General features: G+C 53.5%; 1 protein-coding gene across 1 annotated transcript; it reads right to left on the bottom strand.

Moving 5' to 3' along the window:
- Nucleotides 1-1,248: 1,248 nt before the first annotated feature.
- Nucleotides 1,249-20,268, bottom strand: LOC132805592 (extracellular matrix protein 1-like). Its single transcript, XM_060820726.1, has 6 exons — nt 20,091-20,268; nt 10,890-11,308; nt 8,298-8,717; nt 6,309-6,529; nt 4,636-4,723; nt 1,249-1,481 (listed from the first exon to the last, which is right to left on the bottom strand). Exons 1-6 carry the CDS (start codon nt 20,149-20,151, stop codon nt 1,338-1,340), a joined length of 1,353 nt encoding a protein of 450 aa, XP_060676709.1. The 5' UTR covers nt 20,152-20,268; the 3' UTR covers nt 1,249-1,337.
- Nucleotides 20,269-20,745: the final 477 nt, after the last annotated feature.

Raw genomic sequence — 20,745 nt, 5'->3', positions numbered from 1 at the left:
TCCACTTAACCGTAAGCACACAGTCAGTAAATGGTGCATAATTGTTACACTTGGCTGTTGGGGTGAAGTCATGTTAGCAAATGGAACAAACATTTCAGACACAGCAAGACCCCACAAGAATGCATGCTCGGTCAGCTTTTCTTTCGTGGTATTAATGGGAAGAACTCCACCCCACCACCACCACTCTTCAGTAGTTGCCTGGGGTATTTACCCGAGAGGGCTCTTGGTTTGATGCCTCCTCTGACAGACAGTGTACCGACAGTGCGGCACTCTCTCGGTATGGGCACTGCCAGGGTCAATCCAGCTCAAACCTTCTCATGAAAACTGAGTCATCCCTGTTGGCACCTGGCCTCTTTCAAAGCAAAGGCATATCATCAGTAAAGCATTCCACAAATAACCTTTTAACTAATCCTGCGAAAAAGGACACAAAGCAACCCAAGATTTACCACGTAGCTAAAAGGTACATGCCTTATCCCCCAGTCAGAACACTGCCTTCAGTGTCATGCTGTACTCAGATCTGACTGAACACTAACTACAAACACACCGCACCCATCCGAAAAGAAATGATTAGTTAAATCTGGAGATGAGTTCAAGAATTTATTGGAATTGACAAAATCTCAAGGATGTGATTGGCGTCTTTCTGTCTGCACCTGTCTGTCCCATTTTGTGTGTCTCTCTGTCTCTGTATGTGTCTCTCTCTGTTCTCTGTATGTGTGTCTCTCTCTATCCCTCTGTCAATATGTCTGTCTTTCAATCGATCTGTATGTCTTTGTGTGTGTGTTGGTGTGTGTGTGTGTGAGAGTTGGTGTGTGTGTCTCTCTCTCTCTCTCTCTCTCTCTCTGTGCCTCTCCCCTCTCATCATTCTATCAGACTCTCCACCTCGTGCTATCAGTCTCTGTCCTTGCGCTACTCTGAAGATATTCAGGCATCACAAAAATCTGAGAACTCTGCGTAGCCGCAATGACCAGCTAATCATATCAGAGCTGAAAATGTGTTGCTGGTTAAAGCGCAGCAGGTCAGGCAGCATCCGAGGAACAGGAAATTCGACGTTTCGGGCTAAAGCCCTTCATCTTTAACCAGCAACACATTTTCAGCTCTGATCTCCAGCATCTGCAGACCTCACTTTTTACTCGAAGAAGCTAATCATATCACTCAGGTATCCTTGTGAGAGGGACAGACACCTTTGAAAATGACCCAATTGAGCATCCCTTAAATGTATTAAAATTTATCCAAAGTAGAAACTACAAATCAGAGAATCAAGACATTTAATATTTCACTTTGTATATTTGAATCGCTTGAAGCCATCACCAACTGAACCACAAGGTTCCCCATGCCACTTAGAAATTATACCTAGCGGCCACTGTAATGTTGGACAGATAAAGATTATTGAAGCAGGACTCAGTATCTTGGGAGCAGCAGTTCAGATGGTTTTTCCGAGTAGCATAGTGACTGCCACAGATGCGACTAAAGAAAGACCGTTTCTGTGGAAACAAAATGAGACAGTAAGGAGTCTCTTTTGAAGTTTTACAGTTCTTTGTAACTTACTGTGGTAATCTTTCCACCACGACCAAGACCAGGAATCACAGCCATGAGTCAGCTTCTCATTTTGGGAACGATTTGGAGACGTTAGTGTTGGACTGGGGTGTACAAAGTTAAAAATCACACAACACCAGGTTATGGTCCAACAGGTTTAATTGGAAGCACACGCTGATGATGAAGGAGCGACGCTCCGAAAGCTGGTGCGTTTCCAATTAAACCTGTTAGACTATAACCTGGTGTTGTGTGATTTTTAACTTCTATCATTTTGGGAAGTTAGCAACGAGGATTGGAGATATCAGGATCCAACAGGACATGGTCAGCACAGGACTAGATACAGATTATAGCTCTCTCTGGACTGATCCACCAAACACTCATAGGACAGATCCAGCATCGGTTTAGATACAGAGTAAAGCTTCTTCTACACTGTCCCCCCATCAAACCCTCCCAGGGACAGGGTCAGCACGGGGTTAGATACAGAGTAAAGCTTCTTCTACACTGTCCCCCCATCAAACACTCCCAGGGACAGGGGCAGCACGGGGTTAGGTACAGATTAAAGCTCCCTCTACACTGTCCCCATCAAACACTCCCAGGACAGGGACAGCACGGGGGTAGATACAGAGTAAAGCTCCCTCTACACTGTCCCCCATCAAACACTCCCTGGACAGGGACAGCATCGGTTTAGATACAGGGGTAAGCTCTCCCTACACTGTCCCCCCATCAAACACTCCCAGGGATAGCACGGGGCTAGATACAGAGTAAAGTTCCTCTACACTGTCCCCCCCATCAAACCCTCCCAGCACAGGGACAGCACGGGGTTAGATACAGAGTAAAGCTCCCTCTGCACACTCCCCCCATCAAACACTCCCAGGGACAGGGACAGCACGGGGTTAGATACAGAGTAAAGCTCCCTCTACACTCTCCCCCTATCAAACACTCCCAGGGACAGGGACAGCACGGGGTTAGATACAGAGTAAAGCTTCCTCTACACTCTCCCCCCATCAAACCCTCCCAGGGACAGGGACAGCACGGGGTTAGATACAGAGTAAAGCTCCCTCTACACTCTTCCCCTATCAAACACTCCCAGGGACAGGGACAGCATGGGGTTAGATACAGAATAAAGCTCCCTCTACACTCTCCCCCTATCAAACACTCCCAGGGACAGGGACAGCATGGGGTTAGATACAGAGTAAAGCTCCCTCTACACTGTCCCCCCATCAAACCCTCCCAGGATAGGGACAGCACAGGGTTAGATACAGAGTAAAGCTCCCTCTACACTGTCACAGCAGGAAGTGTGATTGTATTTATACATTGTTGAGGAATGCTTCCATTTCTGTTGCCCGTTTGTCTGAATTCATGTTGGAGGCTGTCCAAACTAACTAGCGATATTGTTCTGTCTCCTAATGTGATGAGAATCGGTTTATTTTTCCCCCATTGATTGAGATAGATTTGAACTGATGGCAGAGCAGCAAACACTCAGTGTCTTAACTCCAGAGGCGCCACCTCTTCAGATGTTCCCAAGTCTCTGTCACAATTTGTTGATCAAAGGCAGACACTAGATGACAGTACTGAGCTTTCCTACTGGCAAGTCACTGAGTACCAACTCCTACTGACAGCTGAGCTAAATTCAGCTGGCCAACTCAATGAAACACAATGCTAGGGTTCAGCTCTACATAACCATGTTGTTTAATGAGGAATTGGGTTGTCATCTTGTACAGGACATTGGTGAGGCCACTTTTGGAATACTGCATTCAATTCAGACCACCCTGCTATAGGAAGGACGTTGTGAGTCACAGAGATTGAGGGGGGAACCTGACTGAGGTCTACAAAACCATGAAGGGTATAGACCGGGTAGATAGAGATCCCAGGGTGAGGGATTCAATGACGAGAGGTCACGCTTTCAAGGTGAGAGGTGAAATGTTTAAGGGGGATACACGCAGCAAGTACTTTACACAAAGGGTGGTAGGTGCCTGGAACACATTGCCAGCGGAGGTAGTAGAGGCAGGCAAGGTAGATTCACTTAAGACGCCTGAGTAGGTGGGCAGCAGAGGGTTACAGATAGCTTAGGAATTGGGCGATAGGTTTAAACAGTGGATTTGGATCGGCTCAGGGTTGGAGGGCCGAATGGCCTGTTCCTGGGCTGTAAATTTTCTTTGTTCTTTGACAGGTAGAGACCGGGGCAGTCAGGTTTGTGGAGGTTTGATAAGAAATAGAACCAAGGGCGGTGCAGGGTTGGGGGACGATGAGGTTGTGAGATCAGCTGGGGGTGATGAGACCGTGGATGGTCTTGGAGGTGATAGTTTGGTGATGACAGGTTGTGATCGTGGCCAAAAGGGGGTCGCAGGAGGAGGTGTCAGTGTGTTGGTGACCAGCTTCAGCGATGTAGGGTTTAGGTGCGCCGATGTTGTGAAACTTGAAAGGGTTCGGGAAAGATTGACAAGGATGTTGCCGGGGTTGTAGGGTTTGAGCTACAGGGGGAGGCTGAACAGGCTGGGGCTGTTTTCCCTGGAGGCTGAGGGGTGACCTTACAGAGATTTATGAATTTGTGAGGGAGTTGCATAGGGTGAATAGGTCTTTTGCCTGGGGAGTCCTGAACTGGAGAGCATAGGTTTAAGGTGAGAGGGGAAAGGGACCTGAGGAGCAATTTTTTCACACAGAGGGTGGTGCGTGTATGGAATGAGCTGCCAGAGGAAGTGACAATTACAGCATTTAAAAGGAGGGGGACATGAATAGGAAGGGTTTAGAGGGGTATGGGCTAACTGCTGACAAATGGGACTGGATTAATTTAGGATATCTGGTCAGCATGGATGAGTTGGACCGAAGGGTCTGTTTCCGTGCTATACCATTCTGTGACTCTATAATTGTGTGTGATAACAATGTCTTTTCTGGACTCTAACCAGTCATTTACTGAAACCCATGAGTCTGTGTTGGGATGGACCAGCATCCCTTGCTGCTGTGTTCCACACAGATGGGATTGGTCTGAGTGGCAGCCTGGCATAATGATAATGTCTGTGATTCCCGACACAGTCAGATAGCACCATTAAAAGAGCCACCGGGGGGGAGGGAACAAACAAATCACAAAAGCAGGTATATCCTGACCTTCTCGACAACACAATCACTCCTCTGCTTCGGGTTGCTATGGGAACAGCAGTCACTCCGTATCATCGTCAAGAGCTTGGATATCGGCCTGAATACATAAAAACACTTCAGTCAACAAACAAATCCGTTTCTAAGTATTTCCTTTCTCCACGCTCCACCCCTTGTTGAATTTTATCCTCCATCTCGCTCTCCCAACCCAGGTCGCCAGGAAGTGGTAGGGAATGGCAGTGCAGTTCATAAACTTTTTTTAAAAAATCCCTGTGATACCCTGATCAAGTTAAACTGTCAGTTTATTCAACAGTGCCATCATCAGAAAGGCAAATCCCTTCACTGCTGTCCCTGTCCCTGGGAGGGTTTGATTGGAGAAGGGGGAAACAGTGTAGAGGGAGCTTTACTCTGAATGTAACCCAGTGCTGTCCCTGTCCTGGGAGGGTTTGAAGGGGGGACAGTGTAGAGAGAGCTTTACTCTGTATCTAACCCCGTGCTGTCTCTGTCCCTGGGATGGGGGAGAGTGTAGAGGGAGCTTTACTCTGTATCTAACCCGTGCTCTCCCTGTCCTGTGGAGTGTTTGATGGGGGGACAGTGTAGAGGGACCTTTATTCTGTATCTAACCTCGTGCTGTACCTGGGAGAATTTGAGGGTGTCAGTGTAAAGGTGGCTTTACTCTGTATCTAACCCCATACTGTCCCTGTCCCTGGGAGTGTTTGATGGGGAGACAGTGTAGAGGGAGCTTTACTCTGTATCTAATCCCGTGCTGTCCCTGTCCCTGGGAGTGTTTGATGGGGAGACAGTGTAGAGGGAGCTTTACTCTGTATCTAATCCCGTGCTGTCCCTGTCCCTGGGAGTGTTTGATGGGGGGGACAGTGTAGAGGGAGCTTTACTCTGTATCTAACCCTGTGCTGTCCCTGTCCCTGTCCTGGGAGTGTTTGATGGGGAGACAGTGTAGAGCGAGCTTTACTCTGTATCTAATCCCGTGCTGTCCCTGTCCCTGGGAGTGTTTGATGGGGAGACAGTGTAGAGGGAGCTTTACTCTGTATCTAACCCCGTGCTGTCCCTGTCCCTAGGAGTGTTTGATGGGGGACAGTGTAGAGGGAGCTTTACTCTGTATCTAACCCCATGCTGTCCCATGTCCCTGGGAGTGTTTAATGGGAGGGACAGTGTAGAGGGAGCTTTACAACATCTGTGGTCCCTTACATAGGAACACTTGGTGGTGACCGTGGGGGAAGTGGCAGTTCAAGGTTCAAAACTGAAAACTCAAAACAAAGACTCTCAAAACTCAAGACCTTCTCAAACAGCTTGGCCCCTCACCTTTGAGAGTCATAGAGCCATAGAGATGTACAGCATGGAAACAGACCCTTCGGTCCAACCTGTCCATGCCGACCAGATATCCCAACCCAATCTAGTCCCACCTGCCAGCACCCGGCCCATATCCCTCCAAACCCTTCCTATTCATATTCCCATCCAAATGCCTCTTAAATGTTGTAATTGTACCAGCCTCCACCACATCCTCTGGCAGCTCATTCCATACCCGTACCACCCTCTGCGTGAAAAAGTTGCCCCTTAGGTCTCTTTTATACCTTTCCCCTCTCACCCTAAACCTATGCCCCTCTAGTTCTGGACTCCCCGACCCCAGGGAAAAGACTTTGTCTATTTATTCTATCCATGCCCCTCACCTTTTGGTCAGCAATTTTAAATGGTTCTGACACAGTGTGAGCAGAGCATTGTCTGTCACATTGACCAGGTTGATGGTTGTTATCTCGTGGTCATACTTGGGGTAAGCAGCGATATATTTGAAGCAGGTAAACAATTCATCTTCTTTCTTCCAGCAGCATTGATCGTCTGAGTTACTTGAGGATAACTTGCTGTCACAGTATTCCAGCAACATCTGCTTCCACTGTAAGATTGGATGGAATTGACTTTATTGCCACATACTACACACATGAACACAGTGAAAAGAATCATAGAAATCCCTACAGTGTGAAAGTGGGAGTGGGCACTGTCAGAGGGTCCGTGCTGAGGGAGTGCCGCACTGCCGGAGGGTCAGTGTTGAGGGAGCAGGCACTGTCGGAGGGTCAGTACTGAGGGAGCGCCGCACTGTCGGAGGGTCACACCCCCAGGCTATTCCAATCTGAAGACCACTTGCATCTCAAATGCAACTGCTACCTCTTTTGGAGGTGGACGTGAGAGTAGGTCATCTGTCTGTGGTTACAGACCCTCCGAAATCGAATGCTGTCCCCTCCTCATGGGAATTGTGTGACCTCACACACTGTCAGCAGCGGCCTACTCACTGGGCTTCAGACTATGTACCCAGACATGTGACTCTCCCTCAGTCCCAAACAAACCAAACCCTACATCCAAGGTGAACTCAGTACAGAGCGAGGAGGAGAAGGCCAGGCAGTGAAACACAGGGGTTCAAATACCCATTGTAGCTAGAGCTCTGAAAATTGGCTTCATCAATCTGAAATCAAAAGCTAGCCATCAGTAATGGTGGGCAGGCAATCAGCTGTCCTCAGCATTGACCCTCTGACAGTGCGAACTCCTTCAGCACTGACCCTCCGGCAGTGCGGCACTCCCTCAGCACGGACCCTCTGACAGTGCCCACTCCCTCAGCACTGACCTTCTGACAGTGCGGCACTCATTCAGCACTGACCCTCCCACAGTGCCCACTCCTTCAGCACTGACCCTCCCACAGTGCGGCACTCACTCAGCACTGACCCTCCAACAGTGCCCACTCCCTCAGCACTGACACTCCGACAGTGCGGCACTACCTCAGCACTGACCCTCCGACAGTGCCCACTCCCTCAGCACTGACCCTCCGACAGTGCGGCACTCCCTCAGCACTGACCCTCCCACAGTGCCCACTCCCTCAGCACTGACCCTCCCACAGTGCAGCACTCACTCAGCACTGATCCTCCAACAGTACAACACTCCCTCAGCACTGACCCTCCGACAGTGCCCACTCCCTTAGCATTGACCCTCCGACAGTGCCCACTCCCTCAGCACTGACCCTATGACAGTGCCCACTCCCTCAGCACTGACACTCCACAGTGCCCACTCCCTCAGCACTGACCCTATGACAGTGCCCACTCCCTCAGCACTGACACTCCACAGTGCCCACTCCCTCAGCACTGACTCTCTGACAGTGCCCGCTCCCTCAGCACTGGCCCTCCGACAGCGCCCGCTCCCTCAGCACTGACCCTCCGACAGTGCCCACTCCCTCTGCACTGACCCTCCAACAGTGCCTGCTCCCTCAGCACTGACCCTCCGACAGTGCCTGCTCCCTCTGCACTGACCCTCCGACAGTGCCCGCTCCCTCTGCACTGACCCTCCGACAGTGCCCACTCCCTCAGCACTGACCCTCCAGCAGTGCCCACTCCCTCAGCACTGACCCTCCGACAGTGCCCACTCCCTCAGCGCTGACCCTCCAGCAGTGCCCACTCCCTCAGCGCTGACCCTCCAGCAGTGCCCACTCCCTCAGTGATGGCAGTATAAATGTGGACTGGGACTTTGCGTTGGAGGCTGTGGACTGGATTTCGAACGTACCTCCTTGTGGCACCAGGTGAATGATAAGGAGACGGTGGTAACCACTGGAACCAACTGCCCGGAGCGGTTCCCCAGCTGAGGCTGTCGAAGGGGAAGCACCCTGTCCCTGAGTTGCTTACCTGTTTGTGCGCACATGCCAACTTGTTGTGATCAGTGCAGCATTTCTCGTAGCTAGCCTCGAGCCCATCAATTGCCTTGGCCTGACGAGTCAGCTGACTGTAGCTGGACTGAGGCAGAGACTCGCTCGAATATCGTGGCCGGATCTTTCTCAGGCTGCAAATGTTGTGGATATTCTCTCGGTTGGGCTCTCCGGGAGGGAAGATGACATTTGGCAATGACATGGTTAACATGGTGGCATCATCGCGACCCACGAGGATATGTCTGTTCCTTCCCAGCCGAGTGTCATCAACGTAGCGGTGCTTCCAGGCAGCGTGCTGAAAGCAATTATATCGTTCATGCAATGCAGTGGTGCAGCAATGATAATGCCTGGTTTTCACTGACAGCTCCATAATGCAGAACATATCCAGCTCTTTCTTCCACTGTTGGGAGAGATTAGACAGCACTAAAACAGCCCCGACACCATCAGGCCCTTCGACAGAGCCAGACATCACAGTATCAAAAATGCACCAGCTAACGACGACTGACAGACAACTGCCAGCCTCTGTTTAAATTTCAAAGAAGAGAAAGCGAGGAGTGCAGATGCTGGGGAGGCAGAGTCGAAACGTGCGGCACTGGAAAAGTACAGCAGGTCAGGCAGAATCTGAGGAGAACCAACGTTTCGGGGCATAAGCCCTTCGTCAGGAATGTGAGGCGGGGGGGGGGCTGAGAGATAAATAGGAGGGGGAGTGGAAGGTAGCTGGGAAGACGGTAGGTAGATGCAGTTGGGGGGGGCGTGGATGGTGATAGGTCAGAGCGGAGGATGGAGCGAACAGGTGGGAAGGAAGGTGGACAGGTAGGATAGTTCACAAGAGCGGTGCAGAGTTGGAGGGTTGGATCTGGGATGACGTGGAAGGAGGGGAGAGTAGGAAACTGGAGAAGTCAACGTTGATGCTGTGTGGTTAGAGGGTCCCAAGGGGGAAGATGAGGTGTTCTTCCTCCAGGCATCAGGCAGCGTGGAGTTGGCAGTGGAGCAGGCCCAGGATTTGCATGTCCTTGGCAGAGTGGGAGGGGGAGTTGAAGTATTCAGCCCCAGGGCGGTGGGGTTGGTGGGTGTGTGTGTCCCAGAGATATTCCTGAAACGCTCCAGAATAGTCCAGAATTGGTGGTGGTGACAGAGATAGGGAGGGGGTGTAGGGGCTGGAGGGGGTGACAGAGATAGGGAGGGGGGTGTAGGGGGTGACAGAGATAGGGAGGGGGGTAAGTCCTGGAGGAGGTGACAGAGATAGGGAGGGGGTGTAGGGGGTGGAGGGGATGACAGAGATAGGGAGGGGATGTAGGGGCTGGAGGGGGTGACAGAGATAGGGAGGGGGTAGGGGCTGGAGGGGGTGACAGAGATAGGGAGGGGGTGTAGGTGCTGGAGGAGGTGACAGAGATAGGGAGGGGGTGTAGGGGTTGGAGGGTGTTAGGGGCTGGAGGGTGTTAGGGGCTGGAGGGGATGACAGAGACAGGGAGAGGGGTGTAGGGGTTGGAGGGAGTTAGGGGCTGGAGGGTGTTAGGGGCTGGAGGGGGTGTAGGGGCTGGAGAGGGTGACAGTGATAGGGAGGGGGTGTAGGGGCTGGAGGGGGTGACAGAGATAGGGAGGGGGTGTAGGGGCTGGAGGGGGTGACAGAGATAGGGAGGGGGTGTAGGGGGTGGAGGGGATGACAGAGATAGGGAGGGGATGTAGGGGCTGGAGGGGGTGACAGAGATAGGGAGGGGGTGTAGGGGCTGGAGGGGGTTACAGAGATAGGGAGGGGGTGTAGGGGCTGGAGGGGGTTACAGAGATAGGGAGCGGGTGTAGGGGCTGGAGGGGGTGACAGAGATAGGGAGGGGGTGTAGGGGCTGGAGAGGGTGACAGAGATAGGGAGGGGGTGTAGGGGCTGGAGGGGGTGACAGAGATAGGGAGGGGGTGTAGGGGCTGGAGGGGGTGACAGAGATAGGGAGGGGGTGTAGGGGCTGGAGGAGGTGACAGAGATAGGGAGGGGGTGTAGGGGCTGGAGAGGGTGACAGAGATAGGGAGGGGGTGTAGGGGCTGGAGGGGGTGACAGAGATAGGGAGGGGGTGTAGGGGCTGGAGGGGGTGACAGAGATAGGGAGGGGGTGTAGGGGCTGGAGGGAGTGACAGAGATAGGGAGGGGGTGTAGGGGCTGGAGGGGGTGACAGGGATAGGGAGGGGGTGTAGGGGCTGGAGGGGGTGACAGAGATAGGGAGGGGGTGTAGGGGGATGGAGGGGGTGACGGAGATAGGGAGGGGGTGTAGGGGCTGGAGGGGGTGACAGAGATAGGGAGGGGGTGTAGGGGCTGGAGGGGGTGACAGAGATAGGGAGGGGGTGTAGGGGGATGGAGGGGGTGACGGAGATAGGGAGCGGTTGTAGGAGGTGGAGGGGGTGACATGGATAGGGAGGGGGTGTAGGGGCCGGAGGGGGCGACAGAGTTGGGGAGGGTGTCGGAACTGGTGGGGTTTGGAAATAATGATTCCTATTGAAAATAAAAAAACAGCGGGAGTATTAATGTCTGAGGTGGAACATGGACAGGATCTAAGAAGGTCCAATCAGGAGGTTGTTCAATCACTCACCACGTTCTCTGAGCATGCCAGTCTGGAAAAGCTGCTTGGACTGTGACAGCAGTCCCTGTAACCCTTCTCCATCTTCTCAATTGTTTCAATCCGTCGATGTAAGAAGGAGAATCCAGTGTTTGGGGGCTGGGTGTCACCATGTGCCTTCTTGTGCCCTCTGTAACGGCAGATAGCACCAATGTTGGCGGTACTGGGGCGCCCCAGGGGGAAGGTGACTTTGTATTTGCCAAAGTGAGGGTGACGGTGCTTTTTCAGTATCGGACATGCGAGTGCATCCTTGCAGCCTGCCCTGGGATGGGGTGGATGGCCAGCACGGTGGTGATGGTGGTGCCTGAAGGAAGTCTTTGCCGGGTAGATTTGCTGTTGCTGTATGCTGTGGTGCCCTGTCACATCACTGTGCGACTTACTATCTGCAGCATCTATTATGCATCGAAAATATAAACATATGTTCATTGATATGGACCACACCCCGCAAAATATTTTAAGAACATATCCTAGACCCGCACAGTTTCATATTTTTAAGGCAATGCTGTGTTCCAGGTGCAATGCAATCGGTCATTAATTCAGAACATTAATTCAGAACAGAAATGCGGAGACATTTCTTCAGCCAGAGGGTGGTGGGCCTGTGGAATTCATTGCCACAGAGTGCAGTGGAGGCCGGGACGCTAAATGTCTTCAAGGCCGAGATTGATAGATTCTTGTTGTCTCGAGGAATTAAGGGCTACGGGGAGAACGCTGGTTAGTGGAGTTGAAACGCCCATCAGCCATGATTGAATGGCGGAGTGGACTCGATGGGCCGAATGGCCTTACTTCCACTCCTATGTCTTATGGTCTTATGGTCAGACTATTTGACGTTAAGCAAAAAGCACAATTTACTCAAACACTGTAGTTAAAATACAACCAAAGAAAGAGGAACTCAGAATAACAACTCTAGTGGAAAATCTAACCAAATAATAGATACAATAACTATGACTAATTAGCTGCTCCAATATAGTAACCTCCCAAAAACACACCCCTTTGGAACAACGGCAAATTCAGTAAACAGATTTTGTCTCACGTGTAATCTTACAGTTTAGAAAGAGAACCCCAAGTCTTTGGCCGTGATTGAGAGAATGAATATAGAGACCACAACTGCAACTGCTTAAAGCTAAAGCTAAAAACTAAAAAAGAAAACTAGATGTCCTGATTCCATGACAGCTGGCCACACCCGGCCAGGCTACTTCTATTGTTCCAACCTTTTAAAAAAAAGAGCTGTATACTCTTGTGGTATCGGTAGATGTACTGCGCTTCTGTCTTACAACTTCTCTTCAAAGTAAAAACCATGAACAAATACACCTCTTAAATTCACAGTCAAGGGGTTAGAAGTGTCTTTTCGATTATAATAGCACCCTGAACATAGAGTCCCTACAGTGTGGAAGCAGGCCATTCGACCCACCAAGTCCAAATCAACCCTCCAAACAGCATCCCACCTATCCCTCTAAACCTGCATTTTCCATGAAAGATTCACTTAGACCATACATCCCTGGGCACCTTGGAGCAATTTCCCATGGCCAATCCACCCTAACCTGCACATCCCTGGGCACCATGGAGCAATATCCCATGGCCAACCCACCCTAACCTGCACATCCCTGGGCACCATGGAGCAATATCCCATGGCCAACCCACCCTAACCTGCACATCCCTGGGCACCATGGAGCAATATCCCATGGCCAATCCACCCTAACCTGCACATCCCTGGGCACCATGGAGCAATATCCCATGGCCAATCCACCCTAACCTGCACATCCCTGGGCACTATGGGACAATTTCCCATGGCCAATCCACCCTAACCTGCATATCCCTGGGCACTATGGGACAATTTCCCATGGCCAACCCACCTAACCTGCACATCCCTGGGCACTATGGGACAATTTCCCATGGCCAACCCACCCTAACCTGCACATCCCTGGGCACTATGGGACAATTTCCCATGGCCAACCCACCCTAACCTGCACATCCCTGGGCACTATGGGACAATTTCCCATGGCCAATCCACCCTAACCTGCACATCCCTGGGCACTATGGGACAATTCCCCATGGCCAGCCCACCCTAACCTGCACATCCCTGGGCACTATGGGACAATTCCCCATGGCCAACCCACCCTAACCTGCACATCCCTGGGCACTATGGGACAATTTCCCATGGCCAACCCACCCAAACCTGCACATCCCTGGGCACTATGGGACAATTTCCCATGGCCAACCCACCCTAACGTGCACATCCCTGGGCACTATGGGACAATTTCCCATGGCCAACCCACCCTAACCTGCACATCCCTGGGCACTATGGGACAATTCCCCATGGCCAACCCACCCTAACCTGCACATCCCTGGGCACTATGGGACAATTCCCCATGGCCAATCCACCCTAACCTGCACATCCCTGGGCACTATGGGACAATTTCCCATAGCCAATCCACCCTAACCTGCACATCCCTGGGCACTATGGGACAATTCCCCATGGCCAATCCACCCTAACATGCACATCATTGAATTGTGGGAGGAAACCGGAACACCTGGAGGAAACCCACACAGACCTGGGGGAGAATGTGCAAACTCCACACAGACAATTGCCTGAGGGTGGAATTGAACCCCGGTCCCTGGCGCTGTGAGATAGCAGTGCGTCACCACACCATGGCAGCATCCTCAGGTAAAACGTGTCATGGTCTCTTCCCATGTCTGTGAGCCAGACACAGACTGCAAGGGGGAATCATGTTACCTTAACTTTTTGCTGCTTTTATTAATGAAGAATTTAGTGGACAACTTTGAGAAGTGAAATTAAATACAGCACAGTAATAATAATTGCTGTGACTTGCACACGGGCAGAATTGATCTACAAGAGAGCGGTACAGAGCACTGGGGCCGGGAAAACTGTCCTAAGCAGATCGGTTCTGCACTTAATTTGACAGATTCTGCATGCGTTTGAGATGAAGATTGTATATCATTCTGGCAATTAGTTTAGGCCATTCCTATACCCATTCCTGTACCAAAACTAAACAGAACAAACATGTCAAATATGATTCCAAGGGCAAATTTCACCAATGCGTCCACCATACACCACTCCACCCTCTTGGCTAGTGTGTCCTACAACTAAGGCCTGTAAACCAAAGAGGAGACAGGGAGGCAGTGATGTTTAAAGAGGGCATTCCAGAGATTGGCCCCCAGGCAATTCCCCAATGGCAGAGTGATAGAAATCAGGGAGAGGCCAGAACTGGAGGAGAGCAGAGGGGTGACAGGGATAGGGAGGAGGTGTAGGGGCTGGAGGGGGGTGACAGAGATAGGGAGGGGGTGTAGGGGCTGGAGGGGGTGACAGGGATAGGGAGGAGGTGTAGGGGCTGGAGGGGGGTGACAGAGATAGGGAGGGGGTGTAGGGGCTGGAGGGGGTGACAGGGATAGGGAGGAGGTGTAGGGGCTGGAGGGGGGTGACAGAGATAGGGAGGGGGTGTAGGGGCTGGAGGGGGTGACAGAGATAGGGAGGGGGTGTAGGGGGCTGGAGGGGGTGACAGGGATAGGGAGGGGGTGTAGGGGCTGGAGGAGGTGACAGACATAGGGAGTGGGTGACAGAGATAGGGAGGGGGTGTAGGGGCTGGAGGGGGGTGACAGAGTTAGGGAGGGGGTGTAGGGGCTGGAGGGGGGTGACAGAGTTAGGGAGGGGGTGTAGGGGCTGGAGGGGGTGACAGAGTTAGGGAGGGGGTGTAGGGGCTGGAGGGGGGTGACAGAGTTAGGGAGGGGGTGTAGGGGCTGGAGGGGGTGACAGATAGGGAGGGGGTGTAGGGGCTGGAGGGGGGTGACAGAGATAGGGAGGGGGTGTAGGGGCTGGAGGGGGTGACAGAGATAGGGAGGGGGTGTAGGGGCTGGTGGAGGTGACAGACATAGGGAGTGGGTGACAGAGATAGGGAGGGGGTGTAGGGGAATGGAGGGGGTGACAGATAGGGAGGGGGTGTAGGGGCTGGAGGGGGTGACAGAGATAGGGAGGGGGTGTAGGGGCTGGAGGGGGTGACAGAGATAGGGAGGGGGTGTAAGGGCCTGGAGGGGGTGACAGAGATAGGGAGGGGGTGTAGGGGAATGGAGGGGGTGACAGAGATAGGGAGGGGGTGTAGGGGCTGGAGGGGGTGACAGAGATAGGGAGGGGGTGTAAGGGCCTGGAGGGGGTGACAGAGATAGGGAGGGGGTGTAAGGGCCTGGAGGGGGTGACAGAGATAGGGAGGGGGTGTAGGGGCTGGAGGGGGTGACAGAGATAGGGAGGGGGTGTAAGGGCCTGGAGGGGGTGACAGAGATAGGGAGGGGGTGTAGGGGAATGGAGGGGGTGACAGGGATAGGGAGGGGGTGTAGGGGCTGGAGGGGGTGACAGAGATAGGGAGGGGGTGTAGGGGCTGGAGGCGGTGACAGAGATAGGGAGGGGGTGTAGTAGCTGAAGGGGGTGACAGAGATAGGGAGGGGGTGTAGGGGCTGGAGGGGGTGACAGAGATAGGGAGGGGGTGTAGGGGCTGGAGGCGGTGACAGAGATAGGGAGGGGGTGTAGGGGCTGGAGGGGGTGACAGAGATAGGGAGGGGGTGTAGGGGCTGGAGGGGGTGACAGAGATAGGGAGTGGGTGTAGGGAGCTGGAGGGGGTGACAGTGATTGGGAGGGGGTGCAGGGGCTGGAGGGGTTGACAGTGATAGGGAGGGGGTGCAGGGGCTGGAGGGATGATTTGATTAATTGATTTGAAGAGTAGACAGTGAATATAAATCTGGAATGTTGATTGTAAGGGCAGCTCACCGTGCCAAGGTGGGGGCGGTGTTAGGACAGGGCAGCTGTCTGCTTTCGTTCTCAGGTTATTCGGCAGGGATGGGGCAGGGTGGGTGAGGGGTAGGGGGCAGGGGAGGTCAGCGGAGAGAGTGTTGGAAGAAACAGCCTCTGATATTACCAGGTAAAGGGGTCAGTGCTTGTCCAATGGCTTTGGATATGAAACAGCCTTTCTCCTGTGGGTGAGTGAAACTGACAGAAATGGAGATGAACATGAATGAGTCACCGAAGGAGTAACCAGCAGACAGCCGACTGCAATTATTGCAGCCCACAGAGTAAACCTGAACTCGTCATAGCCTCTTCCCCCCTCCTACCCCGTGCACGGTGAGTATTTATAATTTAAATCCCTCCTGCAGAACCAGCTCTTCTGTTACTGTAACAGGTTCCTATCCGTGTGTGGAAGCTGCAAATAAAAGCAAAGGTAACAAGACATGTAGACCACACCCAGTCCGGCTCCGAACTTCATACAGAGTGTGATTTGTCACCTCAGAATGGCCTAAAGTACTTCACAAGGTTTCGAGGTACAGCTAGCATTACACCCTCCCCCTGTCCCCCCAAAAAGGACAGTGTGATCATTAGCAGATACTCGGATTCACTTTGAAACTCTGATATCTTTCTGATCCCACAATCAGGGTACGCTGCTGCTACCCGTCAGTAAGGTATTTGCCAAAGGGTGTTTGGGATCTGCCAGAGAGAACAGTCTGAAAGGACCCTCCGACAGTGCCTGCTCCCTCAGCACTGACCCTCCTACAGTGCCCACTCCCTCAGCACTGACCCACCTACAGTGCCCACTCCCACAGCACTGACCCTCCGACAGCGCCACTCCCTCAGCACTGACCCTCCGAGAGTGCCCTCTCCCTCAGCACTGACCCTCCGACAGTGCCCACTCGCTCAGCACTGACCCTCACGCAGTGCGGCACTCCCTCAGCGCTGACCCTCCGACAGCGCCCACTCCCTCAGCACTGACCCTCCGTCAGTGCCCACTCCCTCAGCGCTGACCCTCCGTCAGTGCCCACTCCCTCAGCGCTGACCCTCCATCAGTGCCCACTCTGTCAGCACAGACCCTCCTACAGTGCGGCACTCCCTTAGCACTGACCCCCCAACAGTGCAGCGCTCCCTCAGCATTGACCCTACAAAAGGGCCCACTCCCTCAGCACTGACCCTCCAACAGTGCCCACTCCCTCCGCACTGACCCTCCGACAGTGCCCACTCCCTCAGCACTGACCCTCTGACAGTGCCCACTCCCTCAGCACTGACCCTCCGACAGTGCCCACTCCCTCAGCGCTGACCCTCCGTCAGTGCCCACTCCCTCAGTGCTGACCCTCCGTCAGTGCCCACTCTCTCAGCACTGACCCTCCGATAGTGCCTACTCCCTCAGCACTGACCCTCCGACAGTGCCCACTCCCTCAGCACTGACCCTCTGACAGTGCAGCACTCCCTCTGTGCTGACCCTCTGACAGTGCCCACTCCCTCAGCACTGACCCTCCGACAGTGCCCACTCCCTCAGTGCTGACCCTCCGTCAGTGCCCACTCTCTCAGCACTGACCCTCCGAGAGTGCCCACTCGCTCAGCACTGACCCTCTGACAGTGCCCACTCCCTCAGCACTGACCGTCTGACAGTGCCCACTCCCTCAGCACTGACCCTCTGACAGTGCCCATTCCCTCAGCACTGACCCTCCGACAATGCCCACTCCCTCATCACTGACCCTCTGACAGTGCCCACTTCCTCAGCACTGACCCTCCGACAGTGCCCACTCCCTCAGCACTGACTCTCCGTCAGTGTCCACTCCTTCAGCACTGACCCTCCGTCAGTGCCCACTCCCTCAGCACTGACTCTCCGTCAGTGCCCACTCCCTCATCACTGACCCTCGGACAGTGCGGCACTCCCTCTGTGCTGACCCTCTGACAGTGCCCACTCCCTCAGCACTGACCCTCCGACAGTGCCCACTCCCTCAGTGCTGACCCTCCGACAGCGCCACTCCCTCAGCACTGACCCTCCGAGAGTGCCCACTCCCTCAGCACTGACCCTCCGACAGTGCCCACTCGCTCAGCACTGACCCTCACGCAGTGCGGCACTCCCTCAGCACTGACCCTCCGTCAGTGCCCACTCCCTCAGCGCTGACCCTCCGTCAGTGCCCACTCCCTCAGCGCTGACCCTCCATCAGTGCCCACTCTGTCAGCACAGACCCTCCTACAGTGCGGCACTCCCTTAGCACTGACCCCCCAACAGTGCAGCGCTCCCTCAGCATTGACCCTACAAAAGGGCCCACTCCCTCAGCACTGACCCTCCGACAGTGCCCACTCCCTCCGCACTGACCCTCCGACAGTGCCCACTCCCTCAGCACTGACCCTCTGACAGGGCCCACTCCCTCAGCACTGACCCTCCGACAGTGCCCACTCCCTCAGCGCTGACCCTCCGTCAGTGCCCACTCCCTCAGTGCTGACCCTCCGTCAGTGCCCACTCTCTCAGCACTGACCCTCCGATAGTGCCTACTCCCTCAGCACTGACCCTCCAACAGTGCCCACTCCCTCAGCACTGACCCTCTGACAGTGCAGCACTCCCTCTGTGCTGACCCTCTGACAGTGCCCACTCCCTCAGCACTGACCCTCCGACAGTGCCCACTCCCTCAGTGCTGACCCTCCGTCAGTGCCCACTCTCTCAGCACTGACCCTCCGAGAGTGCCCACTCGCTCAGCACTGACCCTCTGACAGTGCCCACTCCCTCAGCACTGACCGTCTGACAGTGCCCACTCCCTCAGCACTGACCCTCTGACAGTGCCCATTCCCTCAGCACTGACCCTCCGACAATGCCCACTCCCTCATCACTGACCCTCTGACAGTGCCCACTTCCTCAGCACTGACCCTCCGACAGTGCCCACTCCCTCAGCACTGACTCTCCGTCAGTGCCCACTCCCTCATCACTGACCCTCTGACAGTGCGGCACTCCCTCTGTGCTGACCCTCTGACAGTGCCCACTCCCTCAGCACTGACCCTCCGACAGTGCCCACTCCCTCAGTGCTGACCCTCCGTCAGTGCCCACTCTCTCAGCACTGACCCTCCGAAAGTGCCCACTCGCTCAGCACTGACCCTCTGACAGTGCAGCACTCCCTCAGCACTGACCCTCCGACAGTGCCCATTCCCTCATCACTGACCCTCTGACAGTGCCCACTCCCTCAGCACTGACTCTCCGTCAGTGCCCACTCCCTCAGCACTGACCCTCCGACAGTGCCCACTCCCTCAGCACTGACCCTCCGACAGTGCCCACTCCCTCAGCACTGACCCTCCGACAGTGCCCACTCCCTCAGCACTGACCCTCCGACACTTTGAAACTGAGATTCTCAGCCTGGATTTTCTGCTGTGCACTTTGAAGTGGAGTTGCCACTAAAGTAGTGGTCCCCACTGACAGCGGTACGTGACTCCCTGTAGGAAAGCCTTTGATATTAGTGCTGGTTCACCTGGGCTGGAATCGTTCGGACACCAACTAGGCTGGCGTTGTCCTCCACAGAGCAAGCGAGAACTGAGGGAGACCTGACTGAGGTGCAAAATAATTACGGAGAGCATCGATCAGGAGAGGGAGGATTTAAATGTGGAGGGGCAGGAGATTTAGAGGGGATTTGAGGAATCAATCTTTTACCTTCAGGGCGATGGGAATATGGAACTCACTGCCAGAAAATTTGGCTGAGGCTGAAACCCTCAAGTCACTGAATAAGATGAGCACTTGAACGTACAAGGCTATGGGTAAATTCCTGGGAAAGTGGATAGGAGGAGATAGTGGGCTGAAGGTCCTCTCTGCACCCTGTGAAAAACTCTATCACTTTACAGAGTGCAGGTGGTGATTCTATTAGAGTGTGGAGTTTGGCGAAATCATTTCGGATTCCACTTCCTGATCTAAAAAGGAAAACTCTTCAGATTTTTGCTACGTCTCCCCCACCCCCCCCAGCAATCTTTCCCTTCTCGGTCTGTAGTAAACACACCTCGTAAGTACCTCCCTTCTCATTCCTGAACGAGAGTCCGGTCAGACTCGAAATGTTAAACTCTTGAAGTTTTCTTTCTCTTTTTTCTCTCTCACTCTCTCTCTCTGTGCACAGATGTTTTAGCCTTGTTGAGTTTCTCCAGTTTTTCTGTCTTAAAACAGCTTCCTGTTAATCAGTCAACTGAATCCACACTGGGCGTAAAACAGATACCATTCCCCAGTCCGAACTTTCCCGAGGGGATGAGTAGACTCCTGAGATTTCAGTCAGGCTTTAAGTTGAAAATAATCAGCCCTGTGTGACAGGTTCACCATGTCCCAGGCACCTTGCTCCCTGTACCAGTCTGACAGCTACAACCAACACCATTTCAACGTCTCCCAGAAAATTAAAATTCGAGACACTTACGATGTTCAGTGGTGGAAGATACGAGGAGGAGGAAGTGAGTGATGAACAGACAGACCCACATTTTGCCCTCTCCCGAGATCTTGGATTTCTCTTCAGTCCAACTGACCCTGAGAGACGCAGCGGTGAGGATTTAATGTGTGTTCTACCCTCCTGACTGACTCTGTAGGGTGTGTGTATGTCTGTGGGTGGCTGTGATCTGATTGTAACTCCTCCCTCATTGCAAAATGTGGATAATTGAAAGCAACCATTAACCTGGTGCATATTCCTACATTTCTCAATGTGCTGTTGAATTTTCTGAGGTTTGAATCAGTAAATGCTGTCCCAGCAGATTGGAAAACAGCAAATGTGGCGTCAGTGTTTAAACAGGGAGGGAATCCGAGACCGGTTAGAATTAGATTACTTACAGTGTGGAAACAGGCCCTTCGGCCCAACAAGTCCACACCGACCCGCCAAAGCGAAACCCACCCATAGCCCTACCTTTACCCCTTACCTAACGCTACGGGCAATTTAGCACGGCCAATTCACCTGACCCGCACATCTTTGGACTGTGGGAGGAAACCGGAGCACCCGGAGGAAACCCACGCAGACACGGGGAGAACGTGCAAACTCCACACAGTCAGTCGCCTGAGGCGGGAATTGAACCTGGGTCTCAGGC

The sequence above is a fragment of the Hemiscyllium ocellatum genome, chromosome 50 (assembly GCF_020745735.1).
Source record: "Hemiscyllium ocellatum isolate sHemOce1 chromosome 50, sHemOce1.pat.X.cur, whole genome shotgun sequence".
NCBI lineage: Eukaryota > Metazoa > Chordata > Chondrichthyes > Orectolobiformes > Hemiscylliidae > Hemiscyllium > Hemiscyllium ocellatum.
This window is presented reverse-complemented; position numbering and strand designations above follow the sequence as displayed.

What these genes read in the sequence shown, in the direction of transcription:
- LOC132805592 (XM_060820726.1), bottom strand. Translation starts at nt 20,151, where the DNA reads ATGTGGGTCTGTCTGTTCATCACTCACTTCCTCCTCCTCGTATCTTCC. An exon ending in TGGCATGTGCGCACAAACAG is followed by an intron (nt 6,530 to 8,297) that starts GTAAGCAACTCA and finishes CCAATCTTACAG; the next exon opens with TGGAAGCAGATGTTGCTGGA. An exon ending in GTGATTGTGTTGTCGAGAAG is followed by an intron (nt 1,482 to 4,635) that starts GTCAGGATATAC and finishes TTGTTTCCACAG; the next exon opens with AAACGGTCTTTCTTTAGTCG.